The following is a 23,532-nucleotide window of genomic DNA, read 5'->3' on the forward strand; positions in this document are numbered from 1 at the left end:
TCGTGTTATGCGTTCCCGAATCACTGGCAGCAAGGACTCTCAACAGAGAATCTTTTATTCACTAACTTTGCAGCTACTTCAACACTTGTGTTCTGCCCACGCCCCAGGGATAACTCCAGCGCTCCCGCCACATGGCCTCTTATGTAGTCACGTCACCACACTCTCACACGAAGAAGTCAACAACTTCCCTGTTTAGTTGGAACATCCGGTGGCATTGGATGTGACAGTGTATGCAATAGGAAACTATGTACAGACCACAGAAACTAGAAGCAGGAGTAGGCCATTCGGCCCTTTGAACCTGCTCCGCCATTCATTTTGATCATGGCTGATCATCAAATTCAATATCCTGATCCCCCCTTCCCCCCATATCTTTTGATCCCTTTAGCCCCAAGAGCTATATCTAATTTCTTCTTGAAATCACACAACGTTTTGGCCTCAACTACATTCTGTGGTAGTGAATTCCACACATTCACCACCCTCTGGGTGAAGAAATTTCCTCTCACTTCAGTTCTAAAAGGTTTACCCCTTATCCTCAAACTATGACCTCTAGTTCTGGACTCCCCCACCATTGGGAACATTCTTTCTGAATCTACCCTGTCTAATCCTGTTAGAATTTTATAAGTTTTTATGAGATCCCCTCTCAGTCTTCTAAACTCCAGTGAATATAATCCTAATCAATTTAGTCTCTCATCATATAACAGATCTGCCATCCCAGGAATCAACCTGATAAACCTTCGCTGTATTCCCTCTATAGCAAGCACATCCTTCCTCAGATAAGGACATAGAACATAGAAACATAGAACATAGAACAGTACAGCACAGAACAGGCCCTTCGGCCCACGATGTTGTGCCGAGCTTTATCTGAAACCAAGATCAAGCTATCCCACTCCCTATCATCCTGGTGTGCTCCATGTGCCTATCCAATAACCGCTTAAATGTTTCTAAAGTGTCTGACTCCACTATCACTGCAGGCAGTCCATTCCACACCCCAACCACTCTCTGCGTAAAGAACCTACCTCTGATATCCGTCCTGTATCTCCCACCACAAACCCTATAGTTATGCCCCCTTGTAATAGCTCCATCCACCCGAGGAAATAGTCTTTGAACGTTCACTCTATCTATCCCCTTCATCATTTTATACACCTCTATTAAGTCTCCCCTCAGCCTCCTCCGCTCCAGAGAGAACAGCCCTAGCTCCCTCAACCTTTCCTCATATGACCTACCCTCCAAACCAGGCAGCATCCTGGTAAATCTCCTCTGCACTCCTTCCAGTGCTTCCACATCCTTCCTATAGTGAGGTGACCAGAACTGCACACAATATTCCAAATGTGGTCTCACCAAGGTCCTGTACAGTTGCAGCATAACCCCACGGCTCTTAAACTCCAACCCCCTGTTAATAAAAGCTAACACACTATAGGCCTTCTTCACAGCTCTATCCACTTGACTGGCAACCTTTAGAGATCTGTGGATATGGACCCCAAGATCTCTCTGTTCCTCCACAGTCTTCAGAACCCTACCTTTGACCCTGTAATCCACATTTAAATTAGTCCTACCAAAATGAATCACCTCACATTTATCAGGGTTAAACTCCATTTGCCATTTTTCAGCCCAGCTTTGCATCCTATCTATGTCTCTTTGCAGCCTACAACAGCCCTCCACCTCATCCACTACTCCAGCAATCTTGGTGTCATCAGCAAATTTACTGATCCACCCTTCAGCCCCCTCCTCTAAGTCATTAATAAAAATCACAAAGAGCAGAGGACCAAGCACTGATCCCTGCGGCACACCGCTAGCAACCTGCCTCCAATCCGAAAATTTTCCATCGACCACCACCCTCTGTCTTCGGTCAGACAGCCAGTTACCTATCCAATCGGCCAACTTTCCCTCTATCCCACACCTCCTCACTTTCATCATAAGCCGACCATGGGGGACCTTATCAAACGCCTTACTAAAATCCATGTATATGACATCAACTGCCCTACCTTCATCAACACACTTAGTTACCTCCTCAAAAAATTCTATCAAATTTGTGAGGCACGACTTGCCCTTCACGAATCCGTGCTGACTATCTCGGATTAATCCGCATCTTTCTAAATGGTCGTAAATCCCATCCCTAAGGACCCTTTCCATCAATTTACCAACCACCGAAGTAAGACTAACCGGTCTATAATTACCAGGGTCATTTCTATTCCCTTTCTTAAACAGAGGAACAACATTCGCCATTCTCCAGTCCTCTGGCACCATCCCCGTGGACAGCGAGGACCCAAAGATCAACGCCAAAGGCTCTGCAATCTCATCCCTTGCCTCCCAAAGAATCCTAGGATACATTTCATCAGGCCCAGGGGACTTATCGACCTTCAGTTTATTCAAAACTGCCAAGACATCCTCCCTCCGAACATCTATTTCCTCCAGCCTATTAGCCTCTAACACCTTCTCTTCCTCAAAAACATGGCCCCTCTCCTTGGTGAACACTGAAGAAAAGTATTCATTCATCACCTCGCCTATCTCTACTGACTCCATACACAAGTTCCCACTACTGTCCTTGACCGGCCCTAACCTCACCCTGGTCATTCTTTTATTCCTCACATAAGAGTAAAAAGCCTTGGGGTTTTCCTTGATCCGACCCGCCAAGGACTTCTCATGTCCCCTCCTAGCTCTCCTAAGCCCCTTTTTCAGCTCATTCCTTGCTAACTTGTAACCCTCAATCAAGCCATCTGAACCTTGTTTCCTCATCCCTACATAAGCTTCCCTCTTCCTTTTCACAAGACATTCCACCTCTTTTGTGAACCATGGTTCCCTCACTCGGCCATTTCCTCCCTGCCTGACAGGAACATACCTATCAAGGACATCCAGTATTTGTTCCTTGAAAAAATTCCACTTTTCATTAGTTCCTTTCTCTGACAGTTTCTGTTCCCAACTTATGCCCCCTAATTCTTGCCTAATCGCATCATAATTACCCCTCCCCCAATTGTAAACCTTGCCCTGCCGTACGGCCCTATCCCTCTCCATTGCAATAACAAAAGACACCGAATTGTGGTCACTATCTCCAAATTGCTCTCCCACAACCAAATCTAACACTTGGCCCGGTTCATTTCCCAGTACCAAATCCAATGTGGCCTCACCTCTAGTCGGCCCATCCACATATTGTGTCAGGAAACCCTCCCGCACACACTGCACAAAAACTGCCCCATCCAAACTATTTGACCTACAAAGGTTCCAATCAATATTTGGAAAGTTAAAGTCCCCCATGACAACTACCCTGTGACCCCCACACATATCCATAATCTGCTTAGCAATTTCTTCCTCCACATCTCTATTACTATTTGGGGGCCTATAGTAAACTCCTAGCAACGTGACCGCTCCTTTCCTATTTCTAACTTCAGCCCATATTACCTCAGTGTGCAGATCCCCCACAAAGTGCCTTTCCGCAGCCATTAAACTATCCTTGATTAACAATGCCACTCCTCCACCTCTTTTACCAGCTTCCCTACACTTAGTGAAACATCTATACCCCGGAACGTCCAACAACCATTCCTGTCCTTGTTCTACCCACGTCTCCGTAATGGCCACAACATCGTAGTCCCAAGTACCAATCCACGCCCCAAGTTCATCTACCTTGTTCCGGATGCTCCTTGCATTGAAGTAGACACACTTCAACCCACCTTCCTGTCTACCAGTACCCACCCTTGACCCTGATACCTTCCCCAATACCTCACCACCCTCACTGACTTCTGGACTACAACTCCCTTTCCCACTCCCCTGACAAATTAGTTTAAACCCCCCTGAAGAGCCGTAACAAATTTCCCTCCGAGGATATTGGTGCCCCTCTGGTTCAGGTGCACCCCGTCCTGTTTGTACAGGTCCCACCTTCCCCAGAACGTGTTCCAATTATCCACGTATCTGAAACCCTCCCTCCTACACCATCCCTGCAACCACATGTTTAAGTGCACTCTCTCCCTGTTCCTCAACTCGCTATCACGTGGTACCGGCAACGTACCAGAGATGACCACATGTTTCGTCTTGGCTCTCAGCTTCCAGCCCAGCTCCAGAAATTCCTGCTTTAAATCCCCGTCCCTTCTCTTACCTATGTCATTGGTACCAATGTGCACCACGACTTGTGACTGTTTCCCCTCCCCCTTCAGAATCTGGAAAACACGGTCTGAGACATCACGGACCTTGGCATCCGGTAGGCAACATACCATCCGTGAGTCTCTTTTGCTGCCACAGAACCTCCTATCTATCCCTCTAACTAACGAGTCCCCAATAACTATCGCCCTCCCGCTCTCCCCCTTTCCCTCCCGAGCCACAGAGACGGACACAGTGCTGGAGATCCTCTCACTGCGGCTCCCCACTGGTATGTCATCCCCCTCAACCGTATCCAAAGCGGAATACTTGTTGCTAAGGGGAACGACCACCGGGGATCCCTGCACGGACTGCTTCCTCCCAGCCCCTCTCACCGTCACCCATCTGTTTTCAATCCTCGGAGTAACTGTATTCCTAAGGCTTGTGTCTATGGCCATCTCTGCGTCCCTGATGATCCTAAGTTCCTCCAACTCCAGCTCCAGTTCCCTAACACGGTTTTGGAGGAGCTGCAGATGGGTGCACTTCCCACAGGTGTAATCAGTAGGGACACTGTCGTCGTCCCTCACCTCAAACATAGTGCAAGAGGAACATTGCACTGCCTGCACACCCATCCCCTCGAGATACCTTGCCAGTACCAGGTAGAAAGTGCAAAAATGAATTCAACTCACCCCTGCTCGCCCTTTCTGCCTAAGCCCTGTGAGCCAAAGTCTTATAGCTCACACTCTGCTTCCCACACACTACACTGCCCACTCCCGACGCTGCCCGCTGTATACTGCAGCCTACCTTTTATACTTCACGCGCTTAAAAAACCCTTCCCAGACTCCTTTGCTGCCCACTTCTAGTTTTCACTTTAAACTTGAAAAACTGCTGTTAAAGTAAAGGCCAAAAAAATACACACACTAGCTGACTAATTAAATAAATAAACAATTCAATTAATCCAATTAATCTCTTACCAGCACTGCTGCTTTCAAACACCCCTCTCAGCTTGCTCCAGTGGATCAAAAATCAGGACACCAAAACTGCACACAATACTCCAGGTGTAGCCTCACCAGCGCCCTATACAATTGCAGCAAAATATCCCTATTCCTATACACAAATCCTCTCGCTATGAAGGCCAACATACCATTTGCCTTCTTCACTGCTGTACCGGTGCGCTTACTTTCAGCGACTAATGCATAAGGACACAAAAGTTTCTCTGAGGTATCCACTTCTCTCAATTTACACCCATTCAAGTAATAATCTGTCCTCCTATTATTGCTAACAAAGTGGATAACCTCACATTTATCCACATTATACTGCATCTGCCATGCAGATGCCCACACACTCAGCCTGTCCAAATCATAGTGAAGCATCTCTGCATTCCCCTCACAGCTCACCCTCTCGCCCAGCTTTGTATCATCTGCAAATTTGGAGATAATACATTCAGTTCCCTCTTCCAAATCATTAATATATAATATGAACAGTTGGGGTCCTAGCATAGATCCCTGCGGAATCCCACTGGTCACTGACTGCCAATCAGAAGAAGACCCATTTATGCCAACTCTTTGCTTCCTATCTGCTAACCAGCTTTTTATCCATCTCAAGACATTACCTGCAATCCCATGTGCTTTAACTTTATATAGTAGTCTGTTATTAACCTTGTGGGAAGCCTTCTGAAAATCTAAATAAACCACATCCACTGGTTCTTCTTGGTCAACTCTACTGGTTACATCCTTAAAGAATTCCAATAGATTTTTCAAGCATGAATTCCCTTTTGTAAAGCCATGTTGATTTTTTCTGATTATATCACTGCCTTCCAAATACTTAGTTATGAAATCCATGATATTAGACTCCAGCAATTTCCCCAGTACCGACGTCAGGCTCACTGGTCTATAGTTCCCTGTTTTCTCTCAAGCTGTCCTTGATGCAGGGGTCTGCCATTCTGGATGTAGGCTGCACCAAGCTGGAAGGTGTTTGCTGATATAAGTACGGGCGCTCGAACATTGCAGTATTGTAGCATCGTTGGGGCTGTGAGTGCCTGTTTGAGTCTGTTGAAGATCGCTGCGATGGTCCTGCCAACACCATTTGACATCTTGAAGGAGAAGTTTTAAGAGACTCCTGGATGAGTACATGGGACTTAATAGGATGGAGGGTTATAGATAGGTCTAGAAGGTAGGGATATGTTCAGCACAACTTGTGGGGCCGAAGGGCCTGTTTTGTGCTGTAGTTTTTCTATGTTTCTATGTTCTATGTTTCTAGGTTGACAAAATGACCTCACTATAAAGCGGGATGAACTTAGAAAGATAATCTGTCATACCAAGAAAGCACTGTAAGGTGTGTTTATCCACAGGGATGGTCATCTGTCATATAGCCATTGTCTTGTCTAGATGTCAATGTTCTTGCTCTAGAGGGGGTGCAGGGAAGGTTTACCAGGCTGATTCCTGGGAAGGCAGGGCTGATGTATGAGGAGAGATTGAGTCGGCTGGGATCTTATTCACTGTAGTTCACAAGAATGAGGGTGGTTTCATAGAAACCGATAAAATTCTAACACGACTAGGCAGGGTAGATGTTCCCGATGGTGGAGGTGTCCAGAACCAGGGCTCACAGTCTGAGGATACAGGGCAGCTCTCATTTTCTATATTTCTATGAATAATGTCACGGTTCTGCCATGTGACCTCTTATGTTGCTGCGTCACCATATTCTTATGTGACCACTCGGTCTACACTGCTATTAACATATCCTTTCCAAAAGGCAGGGAACAGAAATCAATGTGACCTTGTTACATTGAAGAAGTTCGACATCAGCCCTCCACCACCAACACACAGTGGCAGCAGTGTGAACCACCTGCAAGATATACTGCAGGATCTCCACAAAGCCCCTTTGACAGCACCTTTCAAACCCCTGACCTCAATCACTTGGAAGGACAAGGGCAGCAGATACCTGGGAACACCACCACCTGCAAGTTCCCCTCCAAGCCATTCGCCATCCTGCCTTGGAAATATATCATCGTTTTTTTCACTGCCGCTGAGTCAAAATCCCTCCCTATTAGCAGTGTGGGTGTACCTACACCATATGCGCTGCAGGGGTTCAAGAGGCAGCTCACCACCAGCTTCTCAAGGGCAATCAGGGATGGGCAATAAATGTTGACCAAGCCAGTGATGCCCACATCCCGTCAATGAATACATTTAAAAAAATACTCATAATGTCAGATTATTTTTAAAGGAAGGGCTTGTGGAAGCTAAATGCTTCATTTCAGGTTGTTCCATACCTGTTCCTTTTGGTAAAGCAGCTGGTGCTCCCTACGAAGTATATTTTCGTAACACATGGAATACGTCTCAAAGTTACTGCGTTCCCTTCCCATGACATCACAGGCTAGAGTCATAAGGCAGTCTTTTAAATGATCTTTGCTGAAGGTAATCTGTCAAAATCATCAAATCATTATAATACACATCATGGCCATGCTTTGTATATGTATCATTGTAAATCTTCCTTCCTGCTACAGGAGTTTTCACTGCTATTGCCTCCCCCCCCCCCCCCCCCCCCCATCCCAAACCACAGACAGGAAATAAGATCACAAATTCTACTCATGTTGATCCACTTTCCTTCAGCCATCACTCATCCCCAGTGAATTTTCCAGGCACTGTCTAATTTAAACACTTTTGCCAGGCTCCCAGTGGGATTTCTGTTTGCGATGGGCGAAGTGAGATGGAAAATCAGCGATCAAAAGGGTGCAGAACTGGCTGGCAGTGGAGATGATGTGGAGATGCCGGCGTTGGACTGGGGTAAACACAGTAAGAAGTTTAACAACACCAGGTTAAAGTCCAACAGGTTTATTTGGTAGCAAAAGCCACACAAGCTTTCGGAGCTCTAAGCCCCTTCTTCAGGTGAGTGGGAATTCTGTTCACAAACAGAGCTTATAAAGACACAAACTCTTAAAGACTTGATTAGTTGTAAGTATTCGCATTCCAACCATTATTCATGTAAATTGAGTTTGTGTCTTTATAAGCTCTGTTTGTGAACAGAATTCCCACTCACCTGAAGAAGGGGCTTAGAGCTCCGAAAGCTTGTGGCTTTTGCTACCAAATAAACCTGTTGGACTTTAACCTGGTGTTGTTAAACTTCTTACTGGGCAGTGGAGCAGCAGGAGAGGTTATTTAAACATCTCGTGACAGGGGGTTACCTTTCTAAACTTAAGTACCCTCCTGCCCACCAGTGCAGCACTGAAGGCTGGGGACATGCTGGTATCTCATTGTATTCTTACACAGTATTTGATATCTCCAGGTCTCTTCTGGAACTGCATTTGAGTGAATGGGGGCAGCAGAGTTGGCAGGGATGTGCTGGCTTTCCTTCAGCAATGCCTCATACAGTTTGGTGTGACTGCCCACAATGACGGAAGCTTAAATCTAACCCGCCATTGGAAAATTGATGGGAATCGGGTGAAAGCTGGTTTTATATACTGTTGCCTCATAAGTCCAGGGATCTGGGTTCAATTCCAGCCTTGGGTGAGACTGTCTGTGTGAAGTTTGCACATTCTTCCTGCATCTGCGTGGGTTTCCTCCGGGTGCTCCCGGTTTCCTCCCACAGTCCAGAGCTGTGCAGGTTAGATGGATTGGCCCCTCAGTGGCCCAAGATGTGCAGGTTAGGTGGATTAGTCAGGGTAAATGCGTGGGGTTACAGGGGTAGTCCTGATGTGGAGATGCCGGCGTTGGACTGGGGTAAACGCAGTAAGAACACAGTAACCTGGTGTTGTTAAACTTCTTACTGTGTTACAGGGGTAGGGCAGGGGAGAGGGCTTGGGTAAGATATTCTGTCAGAGAGTTGCTGCAGACTTGACGGGCCGAATGGCCACTTCGCCACTGACGGGATTCTATGAGAGTTTATTCTCCACTGGAGTCCAGAGGGTGGGTGTAAAGTTGACACTCTATTTGATCCCATGAGATTCCCTCCCCAGGTTAAGAGTAAGTCTAAGTAACCACGCTTTAAGGACAGATTCCCATTCACCCAAGTTAAAGCTCTCTCAATACCCATCAAAGTATGACTGAAGCCCAAAGAAAACAAAAAAAAACACTCAAATTTATTTTTTCCTTTGGAATATCCATAGATTAAAAGTGTAAAAGAGCACAGGCGATATTTACAGAATTCTAAAATGAGTGCCTAATGAACAGAATTATGAAAAGACATTTAAAAAAAAGCATTTCAACTTTTTTTCGAGTCAACCATGTCGCTGTGGTTGACTCAAAAGAGCCATCTGGAAAGATGAAATAAGGACGGCAGATTTCCTTCCCTAAAGGACGTTGGTGAACCAGACGGGGTTTTTTTTTAACAATAATCAACAATGAATTTATGGTCATCATTGAGACTTTAATTCCAGGTTTTATTGAATTCAAATTTCACCATCTGCCGCGGGGGGGATTTGAACCCAGGGATGGAGCACTAACCTGGGATGACTAGTCCAGCAACAATAACACTACACCTCCACCTCCCACAGCAGCTCCATTATTCAAGAAACAATCGTGTTAATTGAGTCCGACTGTTGACATTTGATTCAAATATCAAATATCACACATTTGATAACACATTCGCAGGATTATTTTGAGTTGCTAAGAGATTGAACTCATTCTGTACCTCTTCATCGGTCTCTTGTGAACGCTCCTTCAATTTTTGAATAAAGTTTTCAACAATCTGAGGCCTCACTATCAAGATATTTTCTGTCATGACTGAATGTTTCCAAACGTCTAGAGGGAAAAGAGGAATTTCAAGTGTAAGTTGCATTTATTCCCCTCCCTTCTTATCAGTGTTTAAAACATTTTCGGTGCTGCAAACAGTTCTCCTTCAGTTCCAACACAGAATCATACCAAAAATAAAAGTCTTTACCCTTTTTGCCTCAGTGAAAATTAATAACCATCAGCTAGTAACCCTGTGGCAAAAGGTTGAGGTTCTAGGGGAACAGGTTACATGTACGGTAAAAAGTAAGGCCGAACAGAGTTGTGGGATTCATTAACAGGAAAGGCCAGTGAAGTGGAGAAGTAGGCTCAGGAACTTGGATAGAAACATAGAAACACAGAAGATAGGAGAAGAGGTGGCCATTCGGCCCTTCGAGCCCGCTTCGCCATAAATTAAGATCATGGATGATCATCCAAATCAATAGTCTAATCCTGCTTTCTCCTCATAACCTTTGATCCCGTTTGCCCCAAGTGCCCCTTGAATACATTCAGTGGTTTGGCATCAACTACTTCCTGTGGGAATGAATTCCACAGGCTCGCCATTCTTTGGGTCAAAAAATGTCTCCTCATCTCCGTCCTAAATGGTACACCCTGTGTAGAAGCATGATGCTTACTGATTGACTCTCTTGAAGAACACAAGCTGGCTCAGTTTTTGGGTGCCTAACCTTAGAATAGAGTTCTTTATTTAAATAAATACAAACAGAATTGAATGGTCAGGCCAGCAGGAGTTCACAAATTAAATGAATTATATTGAGACCAATTAATTAAAGAAAATCTGTTCAAATTGAGTAACTTTATTTATTAGTCACGAGTAGTTGCATTTGGAATACTGCGTCCAGTTCTGGTCGCCACACTACCAGAAGGACGTGGAGGCTTTGGAGAGAGTACAGAGGAGGTTTACCAGGATGTTGCCTGGTATGGAGGGGCTTGGTTATGAGGAGAGATTGGGGAAACTGGGGTTGTTCTCCTTGGAAAGACGGAGGATGAGGGGAGACTTAATAGAGGTGTATAAAATTATGAAAGGCATAGATAGGGTGAACGGTGGGAAGCTTTACCCCGGGTCGGTGGTGACGTTCACGAGGGGTCATAGGTTCAAGGTGAAGGGGGGGAGGTTTAACACAGATATCAGAAGGACATATTTCACACAGAGGGTCGTGGGGGCCTGGAATGTGTTGCCGGGCAAGGTGGTGGAGGCGGACACACTGGGAACGTTTAAGACTTATCTAGACAGCTATATGAACGGAGTGGGAATGGAGGGATACAAAAGAGTGGTCTAGTTTGGACCAGGGAGCGGCGCGGGCTAATTGTTCCTGGTTTCTCGTTTCAAGGCTTCATTCTATGATCATCTTGCTGGTGCCAGTACAGAGCGAGACTGCGGATAGTTGGGAACCTGTCTCGGGGGCAGGGAATTTATATGGTGTTCGTGGAAGTGGAAATGACTAGGGTTGGGAAGCATTTTCCGATCAGGGCCATTGTGATCTCCTGGACTCGTTTCGATCGCCTCAGGGGGTCGGAGAGGAATTTCCCAGATTTTTTTTCCCCATATTGGCCCTGGGGTTTTTCACTCTGGGTTTTCGCCTCTCCCTGGAGATCACATGGTCTGGAATGGGGGGGTGGGGGTGAGTTAATAGGTTGTAATGAACAAAGCATCGTAGCTGTGAGGGACAGCTCGGTGGATAGGATATTGGTATGTAGATAGGCTGGAAAATTGGGCGGGGATCCTGGATTCAGGATTCAATCCTGGACCGGGGAGCGGCGCGGGCTTGGAGGGCCGAAGGGCCTGTTCCTGTGCTGTATTGTTCTTTGTTCTTTGTTAGGCTTACATTAACACTGCAATGAAGTTACTGTGAAAATTCCCTAGTTGCCACACTCCAGCACCTGTTCGGGTACACTGAGGGAGAATTTAGCACAGCCAATGCACCTAACTTGCACGTCTTTTGGACTGTGGGAGGAACCCAGAACACCTGGAGGAAACTCACGTAGGCACAGGGAGAATGTGCAAACTCCACACAGGCAGTGACCCAAGCTGGGAATCGAACCCGGGTCCCTGGCGCTGTGAGGCAGTAGTGCTAACCATTGTGCCACCATGCTGCCCAATCTCGAATCTCGAACACAGAAAACGAGAAGGATTTAATTGTACTAGAATATGAGAATTTATATAGCGCCTTCTATGGCTTCATGATGGCCCGGCCTATCACAGCCGATGAAGCGCTTTTGGATTGTTGTAATGTAGAAAAAGTAGCAGCCAATTTACACACAGCAAGATCCCACAAACAGGACTTGGGTAAATGCGCCACTGTACTTGTCCATCTCCTGGTAGGCTTAGGTCATCAAAGTGCTTCCTGTGCTGTATTCAGGAACACAGCACCCCACCCCCAGCTTCCCCTATTGTCCTCCTCGACTACCCCCACCCCAGCCTCCCCTATTGCCCTCCTTGACTACCCCCACCCCAGCCTCCCCTATTGCCCTCCTTGACTACCCCCACCCCAGCCTCCCCTATTGTCCTCCTCGACTACCCCCACCCCCCCTCCCCTATTGTCCTCCTCGACTACCCCCACCCCAGCCTCCCCTATTGTCCTCCTCGACTACCCCCACCCCAGCCTCCCCTATTGTCCTCCTCGACTACCCCCACCCCAGCCTCCCCTATTGTCCTCCTTGACTACCTCCAACCGTGCTACCTTGGCCCCACTGCAGGCTTTACCTGTTGTTGTTAGGGACAGAGCCTCTCTTCAACTCTTCACATCCAGGGAGGTATCACTGAAATGAGACACGCTTTTTGCCTGTCTGGAATCCATTCTGCCATTTACTTGTCTTTTATTTCCAATTTCTAACTCCTTCAACGTTTCGGGAGGCCCTTGACATACAGCCGTTCAGCTTGTTTCATACAGACCTACAGCACCACCACTGCCATTGATTAGATATAAAACGCTGCACTTACTGCATTCTATTGGACCCCATACCAGCACCTCACTGAATTAAAATCGGAGGAAATATATTTATATTTATTTATTTGAGCCGTGGCTCTTCCCCTAGAGCAGTGGCAGCCTGATCAACACAGTGCCAAGGAGGACACAGTCCAGTTGTGCTTACAGTCTGCAGATGGGCTCCCAGCAATGGGGGGAGAGTTTTGTGTGTGGGGACGGGGAGGGTGGGGAAGGGGAGGTTACGGCTCTCATAGGACTGGACATCTGTAGGGGCAAAGCAGAGTGGGTGTCCTCGAGGACAGAATATGGAGTGGTCCCTTTGAATGTAAAATCTGCAGATGGAAGCAGCAAAATGATAATCTCCAGAGTGATTCTATTCCTGAGGGGGTGGATTTCAAATTTAAGGTCCTTGTTACCAAATACCAGCGATTTGCTGCTGTTATTATTATCCAGTGTTGCTGGAGCGGTTTTAATCCACTCCAAAGATGTGTGGGTTAGGTGGATTGGCTGTGCTAAATTGTCCCTTAGTGTCAGGGGATTAGCTGCATAAATATGTGGGGTTACGGGGATAGGGCCTGGGTGGGATTGCGGTCGGTGCAGGCTCGATGGGCTGAATGGTCTCCTTCTGCACTGCAGGGATTCTATGATTCTTCAATGATTCAATAGGTTAGAAAGGAAAATTGTTTAATGTGGGACCAATGAGTTACTACCAATCGTAGAGGTCTAGCAGATTCTGAAATTTTACAGCTCTTCCTCCTTCACAACGTGGGTGTGCACATCATGGAGGGACCTCTCATGGTCCCTCAACTCCTCCCTAGTGAAGAAGGCTCAATGATGAGGAGACACCGGCGTTGGACTGGGGTGGGTACAGTAAGAAGTCTCACAACACCAAGTTAAAGTCCAACAGGTTTATTTGGTTTCACGAGCTTTCGGAGCGCTGCCCCCTCATCAGGTGAGTGGAGAGTTGGGTTCAGAAACAGGCCATATATAGTCACAGACTCAATTACAAGATAATGGTTGGAATGCGAGTCTTAACAGGTAATCAAGTCTTTACAGGTGCAGACAATGTGAGTGGAGAGAGGGTTAAGCACAGGTTAAAGAGATGTGAATTGTCTCCAGACAGGACAGCCAGTGAGATTTTGCAAGCCCAGGCAAGTCGTGGGGGTTACAGATAGTGTGACATGAACCCAAGATCCCGGTTGAGGCTGTCCTCATGTGTGCGGAACTTGGTTATCAGTCTCTGCTCAGCGACTCTGCGCTTTCGTGTGTCTTGAAGGCCGCCTTGGAGAATGTTACCCGAAGATTGGAGGCTGAATGCCCGTGATCGCTGAAGTGTTCCCCAACACGAAGGGAACATTCCTGCCTGGTGATTGTCGAGCGGTGTTCATTCATCCATTGTCGAAGCGTCTGCATGGTTTCCCCAATGTACCATGTCTCGGGACACCCTTTCCTGCAGCGTATCAGGTAGACAACATTGGCCGAGTTGCGAGAGTAGGTACCGTGTACCTGGTGGATGGTGTTCTCACGTGAGATGATGATAGATGATGATAGGCTCGGCTATACTTCCTGAGGAGGCTAAAGAGAGCCAACCTGTTCTCCCAGCTTCTTTCAAACTTCTACAATAGAGAGCATCTTGTCGAACTGCATTACAGTGTGGTACGGCAGTTGCTCCATTTCTGACCGGAAAGCTTTGCAGTGGGTCATCAAAACATCATCGGCACCCAGCTACCAGCCATCCAGGACATTTATCACAGACGCTGTCTGCAGAGATCTCTCAGCATCACTAGAGATCCCACCCATCCCAACCAGACTGTTTGCCCCCTGCGACCTGGGAGGCGCTACAGATGCATTCGAGCCTGTACGACCAGGCTCAAGTACAACTTCTTCCCCAGAGCTGTTACCCAGCTGAACTCCATCCTTTAACATATTCCCAGGCGATGGGCATTGTGCAATATGCATGTATACACTGAATGGCTATTGGCACTATTCTATAATAACTACTGCATTTGCTATTTTTTGTATCTTAGGAGCCTGCAAGCTCACATTTCGTTGTATTTGTGCACTATACAATGACAATAAAAGTTGAATTGAATTGAATAACATATCTCCCAGAATGAATTGATATCCAAAAGCTCAAAACCAATTATTTGCCTGGTGCAATTTATATTATGAGGCTTCATTTTACCTTCTTGACCAAACAGTAGCTGGTAAAGTGAGGAACTATCAATGAATGGGTCATTAATTACCTATCGGCAAAGTAGCTTCTCCTCTGGCTCTTTCCGACATAACAAGTGTCATCTCCTTTGCGATTTTCTTCTGCAGCTCATTGATCAGGTAACATTCCATACTCTCAAGGATTTTATGTAGCTGTACAAAAAAACACATTTGCTTCAACTTTTGCTTGACTTTGCGTCTCGGGTTCTTGTGGAAGCACCGACGACAGAAAGAAAGCTCATTATAATGCAACATACATAATTACCAGTCCAATGGTGCTGCTCAGAGACATCTACAACACTGGCTGCCTCTGTGTTTCTATTCTGCCTCCCCCTCTATCACTTTCTGTATCGGTGTCACTTTCCTCATTTCAATCTTTCAAACTTCCAATGTCTGTCTGACTCTACGATTAGTCTTCATGTAAACCTCTTCTCTTCACTTCCCCCCTCTCCAGATCCTCACGTTTACTAATCGACCAAGTTTCTCAATTTACTTCTGAGTGAAAAGCTAATGAAAGGAAGGAGTCGTAAATCATGATTGTGGTTGAAAAATGGACTGTAGGAACTGAAAGAAGAGCAAGGTCCATGTTGGTGTCAGCTTTGAGTTTTTTTTAAGTTTAAGTTTATTTATTAGTGTCACAAGTGGGCTTACATTAACACTGCAATGAAGTTACTGTGAAAATTCCCTAGTCGCCTGTTCAGGTACATTGAGGGAGAATTTAGCATGGCTAATGCACCTAACCAGCATGTCTTTCAGACTGTGGGAGGAAACCGGAGCAGCCGGAGGAAACCCACGCAGACACAGGGAGAATGTGCAGACTCCACACAGACAGTGACCCAAGCTGGAAATTGCACCCGGGTCCCTGGCGCTGTGAGGCAGCAGTGCTAACCACTGTGCCACCCCAAACTCACAGTGGAGAACGTGGGTATCGATCCGACTACCTCTCACATGCTAAGCGAGTGCTCTACCATTTCAGCTAATTCCTCCAAGCTGTCCAGCACTCCTGCCACTCAATCAAATCTTACTCCAGAAACCTGAGCACTCAATCCAGGTGCCATATAGACCACTATCAGAGGTGCTGTCTTCCAAATGAGATGTTAAATCAAGACCCCATCTCCCTTCTCAGGTAGGCCGAAAGTATTCCACGGCACCACACCAAGAAGACTGAGGGAGTTCTCCTCGAGTCCCAGCCAACATTCCTCCCTTAACCAACACTTATCTGATTATTTACATTCTACATTGCTGTTTATGGGAACTTCTTTGGGGCAATTGACTGCCAACATTTTCTAAATTAACAACGTCTCTTTTTCAAAAGTATTTGATTTTCTGTAGAGTGCTTTGGGACATTCTGATGTGATGAAAATTTCTCATTAATGCAAGTTATTTCTTTTCATCCAGTTTGTTTCTCCCACTTTAGCAGAGTTAGATCATTCTCTTGTTCTGTGTTCAAGGTTCTCACCTGCTTTATTTACTGCTTATGATGGCAATTAATGAATTAATCAATTATCTAATTGATCACCTCCTGCTGCTCTATCTACACAACTTCAATTTATGGGCAGAATTTTCCATTGGTGGGTTTGCAGGTAGTGGGAGCATAAAATATTCCAAGTGACTGTTCCACTGCTTACCTGCCTGAAATTTTATGGGGTGCAGATGAAGCTAAGGACCACCCAGCTGCCCTCGTCCCAGTTGAGGTCCATGAGTAGCCAATTAATGGCTGCTTAAGGGTTGCTTCCCACCTGAGTGCAGTTTTATTGGTCGGTGGGAGGAGGGCTGGGCTCTGTCTGTAGTCCCAGCAATGGCCACTAGCCCCAATGACACTGCTAGGCCTACAGAGCGGTCAGCCAATCGAAATGGCCGCAAGTCTTGCTTGCAGCCAATTATAGCCCCATGGAGTGTTGAATGGCTGCAGTTTTGTCGCTATCATCCCCGGTGACTTTATCAGTGGTAGGGCATGGCAACATTCGAAAATACCTGCCCTCTTTATTTAACTAAAATGGCCCCTGTGGCCCCTTGCTTCCCACCTGAGTGCAGTTTTATTGGTCGGTGGGAGGAGGTCAGGAGCAGGGGGGAAGCTTGGCAGATTAGACTGCTCCTCTGGAAAAGGAGCCTCCCTCATGGGCCTTTTTTCCCCAATCCACAGTTCCACCCAACCTATTTTCCCCCCACCCAACCAGTGCTCCCTCCCTTCTCAACGCGATCCCTACCCCTCTCCCCACCCCTCCCACTCCTATTTCCACCATGAACTCCCGCACTTATCTGTGTCCTGGGCTACTGGCAATTGGGGGCTGGGCTCTGTCTGTAGTCCCAGCAATGGCCACTAGCCCCAATGACACTGCTAGGCCTACAGAGCGGTCAGCCAATCGAAATGGCCGCAAGTCTTGCTTGCAGCCAATTATAGCCCCATGGAGTGTTGAATGGCTGCAGTTTTGTCGCTATCATCCCCGGTAACTTTATCAGTGGTAGGGCATGGCAACATTCGAAAATACCTGCCCTCTTTATTTAACTAAAATGGCCCCTGTGACCCCCGCGGCTGTCTGAACTTACCCTTGGCATCAAAGCCAAGGAATGAAATAAATACACGACCAGGAATTAAATAAATACACGACCAGGAATTAAATGATAACAGCGGAGCTGTTTGGGCCTAATAATAAAATGTGGAGAGAGCCAGGTTTCCTGTCAACAGAGCAAGCATTAATAACAATTCTGGTAACTAGAACTGAATTAAATAGAAAGCCATAAGAACTACATGAAATGCTTCGCTGTTTATGGGGGAAACACTTTGAAATAAAAATGCCCAATAAAAGAACCTAAACCAAACTCTGCCTTGACTGAGATGTGTCCAACATACCTGCTGAGTCTTTATTTCCACATCTGATGTCCCCTTTGGTGGGAGTAGTGGCTGGTTGTCCATCACCATTCTTTCATACTCATCTTCCATGCCTAACTGACAGGCAATGACATTCATAGCTGGGTACATGATTTCTAATCTAGAATGTCCAAAGATGCGCAAGTTAGGTGGATTGACCATGGTAAATGCACAGGGTTGCTGGGATAGGGCAGTGGGGGGAGAGGGGAGTGGGGCTGGGTAAGGTGCTCTTTCGGAGAGTTGGTGCAGACTCGATGGGCCGAATGGCCTCCTTCTGCACCATAGGGATTCTATGGTTTGGAGGGCAAAGTCCTGTTTCACGGATTTTCTTGGAAGAAATTTTTTGGAAGCAGTTAACAAACAAGTTTTAAAGAACAAAGAACAAAAAAAATTACAGCACAGGAACAGGCCCTTCAGCCCTCCAAGCCTGCACCGACCATGCTGCCCGACTGAACTAAAACCCCCTACCCTTCCGGGGACCATATCCCTCTATTCCCATCCTATTCATGTATTTGCCCAGATGTCCCTTAAAATTCATTATAGTATCTGCTTCCACTACTTCCCCCGGCAGCGAGTTCCAGGCACCCACCACCCTCTGTGTAAAAACCTTGCCTCGTACATCTCCTTTAAACCTTGCCCCCCGCACCTTAAACCTATGCCCCCTAGTAATTGACTCTTCCACCCTGGGAAAAAGCCTCTGACTACCCACTCTGTCCATGCCCCTCATAATCTTGTAGACTTCTATCAGGTCGCCCCTCAACCTCTGTTGTTCCAGTGAGAACAAACCAAGTTTCTCCAACCTCTCCTCATAGCTAATCCCCTCCATACCAGAGACATTTGATACTCTAAAAGGGTACCTGTTCTGCTTCAGAGAAGCAAAAGTTGTTCTTAAGATCTGATTGTTGATAAAAACAAATATACTGCTAAGCGACTGGATAGTTACAGCTATCATACCGTACCCGGCTGCAAATGCATGTGGAGTCTCCAAACACAAAAGGCTAAGGATTGGTTGTTACAACAACGTTTTGTCTCCGTACATCTCCCCACTCCTCCTTCAGTAAATGACAGCCCAGGACCTGCTCACAGGCTCTTTCCAGCTTTTCTCCACTATCTATTTTCATGGAATAGAATCATAGAATCCCTACAGTACAGAAGGAGGCCATTTGGCTCATCGAGTCTGTACCGACCACAATCCCACCCAGGGCCTATTCCGCAACACCACACATTTACCCTGCTAATCCCCTGACACTAGGGTCAATTTAGCATGGCCAATCAACCTAACCTGCACATCTGTGGACTGTGGGAGGAAACCAGAGCACCCGGAGGAAACCCACGCAGACACGAGGGGAATGTGCAAACTCCACACAGACAGTCAGCTGAGGCCAGAATTGAACTTGGGACCCTGGCGTTGTGAGGCAGCGGTGCTAACCACTGTGCCACCCAAAAATGAGAAATGAGACTAGCGGGGAGTGATTTAGTTAGGAAGCCATTCGAGAGTTAGGAAACTATTAGGGAGGTAGGAAACTATTAGGGAGTGGAGGAAAAGTTCAACAGGGAATGGTTTCTGCAGGAATCTGCAAAGTAGTTTCTGTAGGTACTAGACACTCTCACAATGAGAAAGGTAAATTTGCCAAGTAACGGATGGAAATATTCAATCTGACAATCACTGGGGAGCTGCTACAATCAAATGGACCTTTTCTCATGCTGAGCACTAAATTCACATGAGGCAAGTCCCTCTCGGAGCTTCCCATTGAAGATAGAGAACAGGGCTGGTTGACCAGGTAGGTTTTCAGCTGAATCATGTTAGAGCAATGGTGGGCAACCTGAGGCCTGGGGGATACATGCAGCCCATCTGGGTTCTGGATGTGGCCCACAAGACATTGTGTTGACTGTTGTCCCTGGGCAGGATTGCCACGTTCTGCTGATTTCTGTCTGTGTAGTTTTTTCCTACCAGTGTGACTGTAGTGGTTCGCATGTAAAGCAAGGACAAGTGAAGTGAGGTGCACACTGATTGCTCACAACATTGACTGTAAGAACCGTACGCTCCCTCTGCTTCCCAAGTGTAAATGTTTATTTTGTTTTTACTATTTGAGCTTGGTGAGAGTTCTATTAATATATAAATGACTAAGCATTTTCTATAACTCATTATGAAATGTTCAGCGTGTATTAAATGTATTTAATCTTATTCACAGGGTCATTTTTAGTGAACAAGCCTGATTTCAATCTTGCAGCCCACTGAGATGAAGGAGGATCACTCAAGAGGCCCACTCACCAGCCTAGGTTTCCCATCACTGTGCTAGAGTGAGAACAGGGTGTTTCTGTACTCACGCTGGCCTGAGGACACACGAGTTTCCCAGAGGATTGGAGAATAGCCAATGTTGTTCCTTTGTTTAAGAAGGGTAGCAAGAATAATCCAGATAATTACAGGCCAGTGAGTCTTACATCAGTGGTAGGGAAATTATTGGAGCGGATTCTTCGAGACAGGATTTATTCCCACTTGGAAATAAGTGGACGTATTAGTGAGAGGCAACATGGTTTTGTGAAGGGGAGGTCGTGTCTCACCAACTTGATCGAGTTTTTCAAGGAAGTGACGAAGATGATTGACGAGGGTAGGGCAGTGGATGTTGTCTACATGGACTTCAATAAGGCCGTTGACAAGGTACCTCATGGCAGACTGGTGCAGAAGGTGAAGTCGCATGGGATCAGAGGTGAGCTGGCAAGATGGATATAAAACTGGCTCGGTCAAAGAAGACAGAGGGTAGCAGTGGAAGGGTGCGTTTCTGAATGGAGGGCTGTGACAAGTGGTGTTCCTCAGGGATCAGTGCTGGGACCTTTTATAAATATATATATATAAATGATTTGGAGGAAAATGTAACTGGATTGATTAGTAAGTTTGTGGACGACACAAAGGTTGGTGGATTTGCGGATAGCGATGAGGAACATCAAAGGATACAGCAGGATATAGATCAGTTGGAGACTTGGGCGGAGAGATGGCAGATGGAGTTTAATCTGGACAAATGTGAGGTAATGCATTTTGGAAGGTCTAATACAGATAGGAAATACACAGTAAATGGCAGAACCCTTAAGAGTATTGATAGGCAAAGGGATCTGGGTGTACAGGTACACAGGTCACTGAAAGTGGCAATGCAGATGGAGAAGGTAGTCAAGAAGGCATACGGCATGCTTGCCTTCATCAGCCAGGGTATTGAGTTTAAAAATTGGCAAGTCATGTTGCAGCTTTATAGAACCTTAGTTAGGCCGCACTTGGAATATAGTGTTCAATTCTGGTCACCACACTACCAGAAGGATATGGAGGCTTTGGAGAGGGTACTGAAAAGATTCACCAGGATGTTACCTGGTATGGAGGGCATTAGCTATGAGGAGAGATTGGAGAAACTTGGTTTGTTCTCACTGGAGCGACGGAGGTTGAGGGGAGACCCGATAGAAGTCTACAAGATTATGAGAGGCATGGACAGAGTGGATAGTCAGAAGCTTTTTCCCAGGGTGGAAGAATCAATTACTAGGGGGCATAGGTTTAAGGTGCGAGGGGCAAGGTTTAAAGGAGATGTACAAGGCAGATGTTTTACACAGAGAGTAGTGGGTGCCTGGAACCCGTTGCCGGGGGAGGTAGTGGAAGCGGATACGGTAGTGACTTTTAAGGGGCGTCTTGACAAGTACATGAATAGGATGGGAATAGAGGGATATGGTCCCCGGAAGGGTAGGGGGTTTTAGTTAAGTCAGGCAGCATGGTCGGTGCAGCCTTAGAGGGCCGAAGGGCCTGTTCCTGTGCTGTAATTTTCTTTGTTCTTTGAGTGCTAAACTGGGTAGCGTGCAGTTGATAGGGAGTCTTGGGTCTCTATTTACTGTCAAGAAAGCTGTATTAATCCTGTATCTGCATGGTGATGTGTATAACGCACCTATCCTTGGTTTAAGACATTTGAAAACTGACATGGAAATGCCCAAATCCTCTTACACAGGCTGATATCAATTCTTCCATGTTGCATTCCCCAAAATCCTCTTCCCCAATCATATTACCTTGGGAACAGCCTTAAGTGCACAAACTCTTTAGCTGAATGTAGAACAACCTGATCAATATTTGACTATAAGAGAAAATGCTGGAAAATCTCAACAGGTCTGGCAGCATCTGTGAGGAGAGAAAAGAGCTGGCGTTTCGAGTCCAGATGACCCTTTGTCAAAGCTAAAAGGCATAGAAAGTGGGAGATATTTATACTACAGGGGGAGGGAATGAAAGATGAGTCAAACCAGGGGGAAAGGCTGCTAATGGCTGTCCACAGAGAGAATAAAGGGTGTGAATGGCCAAACGGCAGAGAAGCTAAAATGAAGATGTTGTGGGGGTTGCGGGGGAAGGGGGGAGTTTGGGGGTGGGGGGGGAGGAGGAGGAGAGGAATGGATGGGACAGAAGTAAAATTTAGAAAAGGGAAAGCAAAGGGGGAGAAAAGTTGAGGGAAGGGGATAAAGTAGGGGGAAAGAGTGAGGGGGGGGGGAAGAAAAATGAAGAAAGACAATAAAGAAATAAAAGGTAGAGAACAATAAATGATAAAATAAAATAGAATGAAAACAAAGGGGTTGAGCTGTGGTAAAGCAAATCATCTGAAGTTGTTGAATTCGATGTTGAGACCGGAAGGCTGTAAAGTGCCGAGCCGGAAGCTGAGATGCTGTTCCTCCAGTTTGCGTTGAGCTTCACTTGAACATTGCAGCAGGCCAAGGACAGACATGTGGGAATGGGAGCGGGATCGTGTGTTAAAATGGCAGCAACTGGAAGGTCAGGGTCCTGATTGCGCACAGACCGAAGGTGCTCAGCAAAGCGATCACCCAGTCTACACTTGGTCTCTCCGATATAGAGGAGGCCACATTGGGAGCAGCGAATGCAATAGACCAAATTGAAAGAGGTGCAAGTGAAACACTGCTTAACCTGGAATGAATGTTTTGGACCTTGGATGGTGAGCATGGAAGAGATAAAGGAGCAGGTGTTACACCTACTGCCATTGCATGGCAAGGTGCCATGAGTGACGGGAGAGGTGTTGGGTACAGTGGAGGAGTGGTAGATTATTGGTAGATATCCATATCTAACAATAGACTAACAAACAAAATCCATTACAAGCCCACTGACTCCCACAGATATCTGGACTACAGCTCTTCACACCCTCCATCCTGTAAGGACTCCATCCCTTTCTCTCAGCTCCTTCGCCTCTGTCGCATTTGTTCCGATGATGCCACTTTCCAGAGTGGTGCTACTAATATATGTTCCTTTTTCCTCAACCGTGGATTCCCATCTACAGTTGTCGTCAGGGCCCTCAACAACATGCAGTCCATCTCCCGCACCACAACCCTCACCCCCTGCCCTCCCTCCCAGAGCAAGGATAGAGTCCCCCTTGTTCTCACATTTCACCCTACCAGCCTCCGCATGCAAAGTATAATCCTCCGCCATTTTCACCAACTCCAGTGTGGTACCACCACCAAACACATCTTCCCCTCACTCCCTCTGTCAGCATTCCGCAGAGACCATTCCCTCTGGGATAACCTAGTCCACCCTCCACTATACCCTACACCACTCCCATCACTGGAGTTGGCGAAAATGGCCCTTCCAGCATTTTCTCTTTTGGTTTTAGATTCCAGCATCTGTAGTAATCTGCTTTTATCCAACAGTTGACTATAATTGCAACCTCAGGGGTGGAGAATTTCATTTTCAATATTCATTCCGCTAGCACATAATTGCATG

At 46.5% G+C, this 23,532-nt stretch overlaps 1 protein-coding gene across 1 annotated transcript in view; it reads right to left on the minus strand.

Annotated features, from left to right (window-relative positions):
• Positions 1-23,532, minus strand: part of ccdc162 (coiled-coil domain containing 162) — a 224,150-nt gene that overhangs the window by 45,925 nt on the left and 154,693 nt on the right. The window contains exons 38-41 of the mRNA XM_078213536.1: positions 17,775-17,913; positions 14,956-15,076; positions 9,688-9,797; positions 7,331-7,480 (exon numbers count right to left, since the gene is read on the minus strand). Coding sequence (XP_078069662.1) covers positions 7,331-7,480; positions 9,688-9,797; positions 14,956-15,076; positions 17,775-17,913 — 520 coding nt within the window. The remainder of the gene's footprint in view (positions 1-7,330; positions 7,481-9,687; positions 9,798-14,955; positions 15,077-17,774; positions 17,914-23,532) is intronic.

This window comes from Mustelus asterias, chromosome 5 (genome assembly GCF_964213995.1).
Source record: "Mustelus asterias chromosome 5, sMusAst1.hap1.1, whole genome shotgun sequence".
NCBI classification, from domain to species: domain Eukaryota; kingdom Metazoa; phylum Chordata; class Chondrichthyes; order Carcharhiniformes; family Triakidae; genus Mustelus; species Mustelus asterias.